This window comes from Rhea americana, unplaced genomic scaffold (assembly GCF_003343005.1).
Source record: "Rhea americana isolate MKP2758 unplaced genomic scaffold, rheAme1 scaffold_120, whole genome shotgun sequence".
Taxonomy (NCBI): domain Eukaryota; kingdom Metazoa; phylum Chordata; class Aves; order Rheiformes; family Rheidae; genus Rhea; species Rhea americana.
The window spans coordinates 971,294-981,728 of record NW_028185262.1 but is presented as its reverse complement, the minus strand read 5'-3'; the positions used below and the strand labels follow the sequence as shown (position 1 = coordinate 981,728).

General features: G+C 42.2%; 1 protein-coding gene across 1 annotated transcript in view; it reads left to right on the top strand.

The window, feature by feature from the left end:
• Positions 1-308: 308 nt before the first annotated feature.
• Positions 309-10,435, top strand: part of LOC146600451 (netrin-4-like) — a 56,132-nt gene continuing 46,005 nt past the window's right edge. The window contains exons 1-2 of the mRNA XM_085324146.1: positions 309-1,274; positions 7,961-8,502. Coding sequence (XP_085180272.1) covers positions 1,208-1,274; positions 7,961-8,502 — 609 coding nt within the window. The 5' untranslated portion in view covers positions 309-1,207. The remainder of the gene's footprint in view (positions 1,275-7,960; positions 8,503-10,435) is intronic.

Genomic DNA, 10,435 nt, shown 5'->3' with positions numbered 1-10,435 from the left:
AAAGAACAGGAAGGAGATCACATGTTATAATAATCCCCTTTGCAGCCAGACAGGACCAGAGAGGAGAACTGCCCAGTTCGGACTGCGAGATGTGTTAGAGGCCGAAAGGGAGGCAGAGAGAAAACTTGGAGCTAACTGAGCAGCCCCGGGGAGGGAAGGCAACCCGGGCCCCAAGCCGCGCGGCAGCCGCAGAGGGGCAGGATCTGCCCCCCGGCGCCCTCCTTCCCCTCTCGGCTGGGAGCCGGGCGCTGCGCCGCCCCCGCCGCTCCGCAGGAGCGGAGCCCCAGCCCGGCGCCCCCGCCGCGCGACGCCCGCCCGGCCCCGCCGTGAGCCCGGGCCCGGCTGCCGGCGAGGGGCCGCGGTCCAGCCCGGCACGGCCGGGCGCTCCCCGGCTCCGCCACCGGCGGGCTGGCGCTTGGCTTGTTTTTTGCGATTATCCCCCGGCGCTCGCTGTGTGAAGCAAATAAATCCCTTCGAGGGGGGGCAGCAGTGGCTTCCGTGACAGCAGAGGGAGGAGGGAAATAAGATAAAATAAACCAAAACCAAAATAAAACGAGAGAGGAGCCAAGAAATCACTTGCTTCTCATCATCTCTCAGCGAGCGCAGCCAGCTCTGCTCTGCTGCTGCCCCTCCGCTGCAGGGAGCGAGGGCAGAAGGGAGCGGGGAGACCTCTAACAAAGYGGGGTTCGCTCCCCGCCGCTGCCCCGCGGCAAGGAAACCTGGCGGGGGCAACGGAGGCGAAGCCAAAAACGCAGCCCCGCAAAAAGCAAAGAGCAGAAACGAAAGTTTCCAAATAGCAAACGAACAACCAACCGCAAAGACCCGGACCGGGCAGAGCTCTCCGCTTCGCATCCACCCTCGATGGTGCATTCAAGGGGCTACACCAAGGATGTGAACATCCCTTGCCTGCTGCATGAAGAGGGGTAAAGACACAGAAAATCTCTGTTATTTATTTATTTATTGGAAGCAATGTACGGGTGACACCCAGAAGGCATCTGAGCCCTGAAAAAAAAAAAAAAAAAAAAAAAAAAGGACCCAAACGAAAACAAGAAGAATGAGACAGCAGCCCTGACCCCTACATTAAGAGGAAGGTGAGCAGAGAAAAAGAAAGAAAGAAAGAAAATATAGAAAGACATGCAAGCACCAAACCTGTAGATTTCTGCAGCTATTTTTTGCTTCACTGAGGACAGATATTTTACTGACAGCCATGCAGCATAAAGGCATCATGCTGATTGTGTTCTTGGAGTATTTTATTTCTGGCCATGTGGAAGCAGGTAAGCAAAATAAATCCATATTGCCATCCATAAAACAATTCAGCCTAAGCTGAGCAAAGGGAGAGGGAATTGAAATCAAATCTGCAAATTCTAATATAAATYTTTTATGTCAACATCTTATTTTTTTTAATTGCATACTTGTAAGGAATCTGGGTTAGTCAATACATAAAAAATACTTCTTATTCCCCCCCAACACACAGCTTTGCAGCTCAGTCTCTCCCCATGACTTAAAATGGAACGTAAAGTTTTCTACATACTTAAAAGTATATTTTTGTAAATGAAAGAAAATAAAACAGAAAGAAAGGGCAACGGGTTGAGATATTCTGGATATTTGTTTTGAGGAAGAAATACAGCTTTGCTAGGCAGGACAAGAGTGAAWTGACAACATTCTTGGACAGCATCACAGGAGGGATCTGATTCATTCTATATTAACTTCATTTTGCATCATTATTAGTCAGAGACACAGTTTAGGAACTACTGTTTGTGCAAGATAGTCCACTCACTCAGCATCTTCCCTGATATGATAGTTAATATTCAATGGACAGAACTAAATTAGCATTAGAGAATAAATAGACTGGGACAGAGGGAGAAGTTGATTAGTTGTGTGTGTAGATGGGTGTACAAATAAGTGTACTTAGAAATTATATAGCTGCCCTGTATTTACCTATGGTCCTAAAAATACCTTGATTATGAAAGAGAATAATTCTCYGAGGGAAAGGAAGGAAGGCATTACATTGTATTTTTCCTGCTGTGATTTAATACATCTTTAAGGTTAAACGGGATGAATTATGCAGAGCAGGTCAGAAAAATAAAAACAAGCATTGATAAGACAACAATACATCTTCATTGACTTTCCCGCTGGGATGCTCGCTTGTGGTCTCCCTTTCTGTAGAGAAAAGCTTATCATTGGTTTAAATTTCACCTGCATGCCCAGGGTATTAGGATAGGAACAACACTCTTCATGCAATGATTTGAAAACTATTGAAGTGTTCAGCTACTCTGCAGGCTCCAGTAAAGTTAAATGCAGATCAAGTGGCTTCAGCTCAGATTATGCCTTGGTTAAAACCTTTCCAAGAACATAGACATTAGGTTCCCAAAACTGCGTTATTTTCTTAAAAACTGAGAACAGCTCATAAATTTAAAGTCCTGCCCTATTGCCCAGTGAGTCACTTGAAAAAAAGTCTGGTTATCAGAGCCCCGTTGGGAATGAGTGGAAGGAGGACATGGCACCTTAGTCTCTGTAGTATCTTATCTTGGGTATTCACTATTTCCCAAGCGAGGATGCTCCCTGTAGGATATATAAGTTGACACGTAGCACAGAAAAGTTGCAGAGATGCTCACAAAGTTGCTGATACTGTTGAGGAAAGTAGTCTGTCATAAACTAGCTGAAATTTGCTCTGCATTCCAAGTCACAAAGTGAAAACAAATCTTCAAGAAAAGGCAGCCCAAAGCTGACTGCTTCGAAAGTGAATTTGAGGGAACGAGATGTGTTCTGTATTAAGTTAAATACTCTCAGAATAATGGTGTAGAGATGGTGATTAATAGCAAAATAATCGGATATTGAAGGTGATGACGCTAAGGATTCAACGTCACTTTAAATAAATACACAGTACTTCCTCAAAAGGTTGTGCAAAAACACCAACTTTTGAAAGCACAAGGGCTACCTATTCACTTCTAATTTATTTTTAAGTAATGTAAAAATCTTAATTAATCTTGAACCTTTAGAGGTCTTATTGCTGGCTGGGTCAGTATTGCTTAGATTAAGGCCCTGATGGCACCTAGCTAATCTGTGTAAAATGATTTGGAAGTCTCAGCTTTTTCCTGAGCAGAGAGGTATATAGAGAAGTGGTTTTTCTTTCATACCTTATTAGCCTATATAGTAAACATCCTTTTAAACCGTACAGTTGGCCCCTCCTTGTCAGAGGTGAGATAAATTGATGGGGTAGTTCATGAGGAATACGTGGGAGAAATATTTGCCTTTTGCCCRTGTCTGAGCAGATAACAAAGCCAGGGCTGTCAAGATTGGCTCCTTATATCTTTAAATACTAGGCAAAGCGGGGGGGAAATTTAAGTGGTTAGGCTGGAAGGGTCAGCTGGGAATATGACACTTGGACTGTCCTCCCCCTTGTCTTATTCAGGTGGAGTGCCATATCCCTCTCATATAAACTCCACAGCAGCCTGAAAACTCTTATGCATTGGCACAGCTCAGGGGACTGCCAGTAGCCTCACTCTTGCTTCATGCTTTGCCAGTCCATACCCGCAGGAGAGCAGTGCCTGGGCCAGCTCTTCTCCCGATGGCAGGTCTCCAAAAGGGGGCGTGGTGTGGTCAAAAATGGCTATTTCTAGTACGAGGCTTAAAACCTCGTTATTGGCAGGGTTTGGCTTCCTATGATCTGCAGTTATTCAGCTCTTCGGGAAATGAGGCTGCAGGTGGTGTAGCCAAGCACTGCTCCARGAGGGATGCAGGCAAGCAGATCACAACTAGCCATGTTGGAACACTGCCCAGATCTGGGATCTTATTCTCACTCTGTCTGTGCCCCAGGCCATGGGGGCATTTTGGGTTCATAGCTTATTCAGAACTTCACCTTTGRGATATTTAGGAAGCTCCAGTTGTGAGGACTCTTTTAGTGTTAAAATAYATCTGGCTACTCATAACCGGATGAAGACCTGCCAAACCCATTGCACGTTGGCCTCAGGCTTGTAGCACTTCTACTGTTACTAGTATTACAGAAAAACCTCAAGGTCTGATTAATAAAGACTTGAACAACTCATGTCCCCAAGGCGATTAGCTATAAATGAACATTCAAAAKTTTTTGTTATTTAAAAAGAAAGTTAATCAGAGGTAGAAGTGAAATTCCAGTGGGCACATGTGTGTGTGAACACCTACACACTGAAACTGCTCCATCAAGACTTTAGCAGAAGATATCCAAAGTTTTCAGTGTTTGAAAGTTGTTCAGAACTGTYGAAGTTGCTCCTCTTTTTCATTGTAGGAGCCTTGAATGCACAAAGTCATGATTTTGAAAAGAAATAAAAAATCCCAGGCCAAATCCAATAGAAAATATCAGGCATCTTTCTAGTCACATCAGCAGACTTGGAATCAGGTGTTACAAGGCTCTGAAGCAAGACATCTCCGTGTGAAACTGTCTCCCAGTAATATCAGTAGTGTGTCCTCTCTTGAAATGTATGGCACCCAGACAACACTATCGTTATAACATCCACCAGGCATGTGCCACTACCCTGCCACTGTGTGGTAACAGCCTTGAGGGAGCAGAAAACAAACAAATAAATTAGTGATACCATTCATGGAGCCAAGAGACACATCATGGAGCAAAAGCTGATCAACCTCAATGACATACAGTGCCCAGGCACAATCAATTTKTTTATTTTGTTATGAGTTATTCACTGAACCCTCTTGGCATTTGGGATAAGTTGTTTGGTTGTCTGGCTGCTGTGCAACCAAACAACTCTCCTCTGCAGTGGTCCCCCCTCCACTGTTCAGATTACACATTTCGTGTTGTTTCCACAGATTCAGTGAGTGATGGACAGGCTGTGCTATCCTTGTGGCCAGGCAACGTTCTGCCAATTGATTTCTTTAAATGCAAATCGACTGTAGATTTTGTTTTCCAGTCTCTCTCCTTCTCTCAACCTCCCTTCCACTAATTTGCATGTTGTTGTTCTCTCATTTTCCTAATGACACAGCAGTTCACAGACAGGAACTATTTATTGATGTTGCTGCAGTAGCAGGCAGAGCAGTTAAACCTTCTTGCGCCTCCTGATCAGGAGATTGACCACATTCTTCCTGCCTTTCCAGGTTCATATAAATAAAGCTGAAAAACTCAGTACAAGACTGGTAGCCCATTTATCGGCAATAAAAGAAGCAGCAATTGCCTTTTAAAAAAGTTTCCTTTTTTTTCTTTCTCCCATTCTTGTCTGCAAAGCATCCCTTATGCTGCTCCTTCAGTTTAGAACAGCAGCATCCAATTTCCTCTGTGAAAGCTTTCATGGTGTGATACATCAATAAAGATGGACTTTCTTTTAGTTACAGGACATGCTTATCCATATTTCAATGGGATTTGTAACATGAGCCCAGTCTTGATCGAAACTAAGTGCCCTAGACTCCTGTCATAGTGAATGCTTGTTCAAAGTCCAACATAAATTCTCTGTAGGCAAAGATGATACCTTTGTGCAGCACTGAGCAAAATCAGGTAATATCCAATCTACCATAAACATAGGAATTGCTATACTTTATACATTTACAGTCATTTTCACCAAACAGGAACAAGTYAAATACCAAAATGCCACTTCCAAAGACAATCTTGAGGCATTGCAGCTACAACTCATAAAATTTTTGTTCATCTGCAAGAATATATTTATCTTTTTTCAGAAACTCTTGTGCTACTTAGAGGAATTCACCCTCCTGAGCAGACAGAAATTTGAGACCTCAGATGCTCTGCAAAAAGTAGGGAAGTTCTAAAAAGCTTTTGTGGGAACCCAAGTCCTTGCTCAGGAAAAAAAATGCTCAAAAAACTGCAAGTCAGCTTCCAGATAAGACCTTGGAAACTCCTGATGTTCCCCTATAACTGTATTAGGTTCAGATGAAATTACAAGTTCATAATCAGAAAAAAAGTATATTGAAATGGCAGTCAGCAGTCAGAACAGCGTGAGGGCTTGGTGGAGGATCTACCATTGTGCTAAGAATCAGTTGAGAGTAAGCTCAGCTGAAGTCAAGAAGCAAAGAAAAGGACTGAGAAACAAACACCACCATCYTCCTTCCTTTGCTCTCCAGGTAACTTCTGCAATTCCTCCTTTCTCATGAAAATTCACCTCCATGCTGGCACAAAGGGTGATGCGACTGAGGAGGGGTGACTTGCATTGCTTTGATCCTGGGATTATTAGGTGCACACGTAACTCAGGTATTGCTGCCCTCTGAGCTCTAACAACCTCCTAGGACATCACTGGAAAACTAGGATAAGTCTGGCCAGCCCATCCCACCCACTRCTGGAACACCACCTCCACCAGAAGGAAACTTACTGTAGCTCCAGACCCCTCCTCTCTCCTGAGGCTGCTGCTTAAAATGCATGCAAGGCAAACACACATTAAGTCCAAGTTCTTTTGAGGGTGGTTTCCACTAGTTTATAAGAGCAGTCAAGAGCATTTTTGGACTATCTTCTTCCTTGCTATCTAAAATTTAAGCTTAACTTTGCTGCATGTAAGCTAAAATGCCACACCCCTTTCACTGGTATTCGCTGGACACACCATGACTTGGGTCGGTGCCTGAATCCTGGGATGCAAAATGCATGAGGTGTTTTCCAGAACAGCATTCATCCCTGATCCTTCTTTTCTGTGCTGTGAAGAAATGYCACTAGGAGATTAAGGACAGAAGCAACTCAAAGGCAAAGCCATGCAAGATGGACACATTTTTTCACCTTAAACAATCGTTTGGAAAAGAAGGACATCAGTTTCACTCCAGTACWCTTAAAATTGGGGTATTTTTATAAGGCTGAACCAGAACATCTTTTTTGTGGTCTAACTTGATTTTAAAACAARTTTTGCCTGAGGAAAGATTGAACATAAACTGAGAAGGGATTTTAAAATTTGACTTAGGATCTTGAACTAACAGCTGACCTTTGAACTGCTCCTAGATTACTAAGGGTTTACAGTCATCCTATGTTTCTTTGGAAGGGTCATTTCCTGTAGGACTTGCATCAAGCCATCTGACTTGTGACCTCTTGGATTAGATTTATGACCTTGCAAGGTCAGTCTTTAATTCCTTCTAGACTATTAAGATGCAAAGAGTACACTGTATGTCATTAGAAAAGCAGTTTTCTCCAGTTTGGTAATAAGGTTTTGGGAATGACCTGTGATCCAGTGTCACAAGGCATTACTGATTTCCAAACAATATTATGACTTTTTCAGTTATCCCTACCTTTTATTCATTTAGAAATAAATAGGTATCTATAATGAATATACAAAAAATGCTTGTTTGCCAATATTTGTAAACTTGGCAAACAGCATATAGTCGTCTGCCTCCATATTAAAGCATTTAAACAAAACAGAGATGCGATTTTCAGGGCTGCTAAGTATTAACAACTCCAGCTAATCTCAGTTGGAGTGGCAGAAACTCAACACCTCTCAAAATTAGGCTAGTTATGCATTACTATACTATAGAGATACATGCTTTATTTTAGGTGTCTGTATGTATAAACAGTGTCTGTAATCTGTTGGACAGAAATCATCTCTTTTTTAAGGTACCTACACTGTGTAGTACAGTTTGGCTTCACTCTCTGATTGCAATGAAAATAAATGTATTGAATAGATTAAGTCCTTAGATATGGAGCTTTGCTAAAGTGAAAGTAAGAAAACCAGAATTTCTATATTTAAACACAGTTCAAGAGACTAACGCAAATGCGTTTTTAACAGAAATCAAAGGTAGACCTTCAAATGCCCACAGGTAGCAGTTGAGTTTWCTGAAGACATCTGTCCATGACTTAGGCACCTAAAACAAGGATTAGATTTATCRAGAAATGCCCTCAAAACTTTGTGTGAAAAAATGAAATAGCTTTCTTTACATTGAGTCCTGTTGGGTGCAGTAAGAGAGCCCCAAAATTTGTGCAGTCAGTGGTTTTAGAGCCTAAGAATCATCTAGGAAATTCTGCTTATTTTCATTTCTCTTGCCTGTCTTTCAGATTCTGTGAGGCTACGAGCCTTCCGCTGCAATGGTCGTTCATGCAACCCTCCGGTGGGCAACCTTGCAACRGGGAGGACACCAGCCACTCTCACCACATGTGGGCAGAACAGCACAGAACTGTACTGCTTCTACCCGGATCAGAATCTCCTCCATCAGCCTTCCCGTGGCTGCGGACAGCCTCGCTGCACCAAGTGCAATGCCAACCAGCCTGATAACTCCCATCTCCCTGCTGACATGACAGATGATTTCTTTGCAAACCCCATCTCCTGGTGGCAGTCTGCCCAAGGCGTACACAGGGAAGAAATCAGGCTGGACTTTGAAACTGAATTCTATCTGACCCATGTCATAGCTGTGTTCAAGTCACCTCGCCCAGCTGCGATGGTGTTGGAAAGGTCCCAGGACTATGGCCAGACTTGGAGGCCCTACAAATATTTCTCTGCCAACTGTACAGCTACTTTTGGGCTCCAGGATGATCTCATTGAGGAGGGCTCTATGTGTACTTCCAGGTATTCTGATGCGGTGCCCTGTACCAGAGGAGAGGTAAGCAGTAAGCAAAGTTTGGATAATGTTTAATGTTGAACAGCTAAAGCTAAGATGAAAATCAGCAAGTTTGTGCTCAAAGGGACACTGTCCATATACATTAAGAAAGGCAGCCCCTCCCCAAAGACTTTATGTTAAGAAAATAAAGGGGAAGGAGAACAGAAATATGTGAATGAAAATGAATGGAAATGATGTAATGATCTCTTTTACGAGAATTGCATAGGATAGAACTAACATTTCCTAACTTTACATTGCAGAGGCCAATAGCTGAACTAAAATTCCATCAAAATCTAGAGAAATATAGGCATTTGTAGAGCCTAATTTATCTGAAATGGTTTTCTACTGTAGGAGGACATGAACTGCATCCTGTAATTATCTCTTTTGTCTGTATAAAAGGTTCTAGATGTTTGGATGACATTTAAATGCATTCTGTCCATAACTTTCAATGCAGACTGTTCCTGCTGGGAGGGTCAACTCTGATAAAATATCAGGGCATAGGCTCCAGAAAGGAAACTATTTAGAAACAAGAACTGAAAGCGAGCAGCCATGTTTCACTATTCAACACAGGGAGGAAGTTCTCCTTTGGTATAGGTATTTTGATGTTCATTAGATGCAAACAGTTTTTTTTTTAAATAACTTATGATTACTCTGATAAATTCCTCTGAGAAGAACATTAGAAACTGCTTATTAACAAGGTACGTGGTGCAGCTATAACCCTTCTCATTCATCAGTCTCAAAACAATTTAGATGGGAAAAAAAGGTAAATGTCATTGGTATCTTTTTACAGAAGAGGCATGAAGGTTCACAGGGAGATTATGAGACATTCCTGTAGTCACACCAGCAGCTGGAGTCCTTTCACTTCCTTCTCTCTTCCCTAGAGAAGTCACAAACCTTTTCTTGGTTTCCCTGTCTGGAAATGATCAAACAGATTTGGCAGTAATATTTTGCTACAAATTAAGCTCAGGTGTGAGGTGAGAGGTCCAGATAGGCTTTAAAAAACACAGTGATTTCAGCAGCACACTTCAAAATGCACTCAAGAAGAAAGGATCTAGTGTACTATACCAGAGACAGGGAGGCAGCAATACAGAGAGACTGCGTTCATCTTTGTGCAACAGATCGGGAAACATCTCTGCATATTGGAAATCTGGAGTAAATCATCTGCTGAACCGTCTTGTTGCTGGAGTAGCAATTCTGCTAGTCAGTCAATATGACACATTTATGTCAAATACATCCAAATGTCTTCTGTACAGAGATTTCACTTGCCACGTCAATACAGAATCTAGGCATCTAATATCATTTTCCATTTCTGTATGCCTTCCAATCAAAAATCTGGAAGTATTTACAAGTTCTATTTAATGATCTTCAGTACACRTATTAGGGTCCTGTTGCTATTCCACAGATGGGGAAAGAGAAGCACATAAAGGTGAAGTGGTTTGTGGTAAAATATGGCAATTCTGGTAGAGTAAGGAATAGAATCCAAGGTTTGAGCTAAAGGCCTTAGCCTTAAATGCAAACCATTTTGTTCTAGTATAGTATCCCCTGTTTCCCTGCACTATGTTGGGTTTTGTGCTTACTTAACTTTGGAAAATAATCATGTGTTGCTGCTAGAATAAACTAAGTGGATGGTAGAAAATCAAATAATAAAACATTAATCCAACACAAGCCGTTGTGATTACATATCAAAATGATTCTGTCAACTTGGGCAGCAAGTACACTAAAATGAACATGTGTATGCTTAATCAATTTACACTGTGGTAGTAGATGACAGAAAATACTAGCAACAGTAAGAGCAGTCAAATACGTATAGGTCGTACCCTTACAGATCCCAAATACTTTCATGAACTGTTTAATTAATTGAATACATACAGAGGACACTTCTTCCACGGGATGGAAAGCTGAAGCTATAAAGCAGCCCACATAGATCTATACAGCA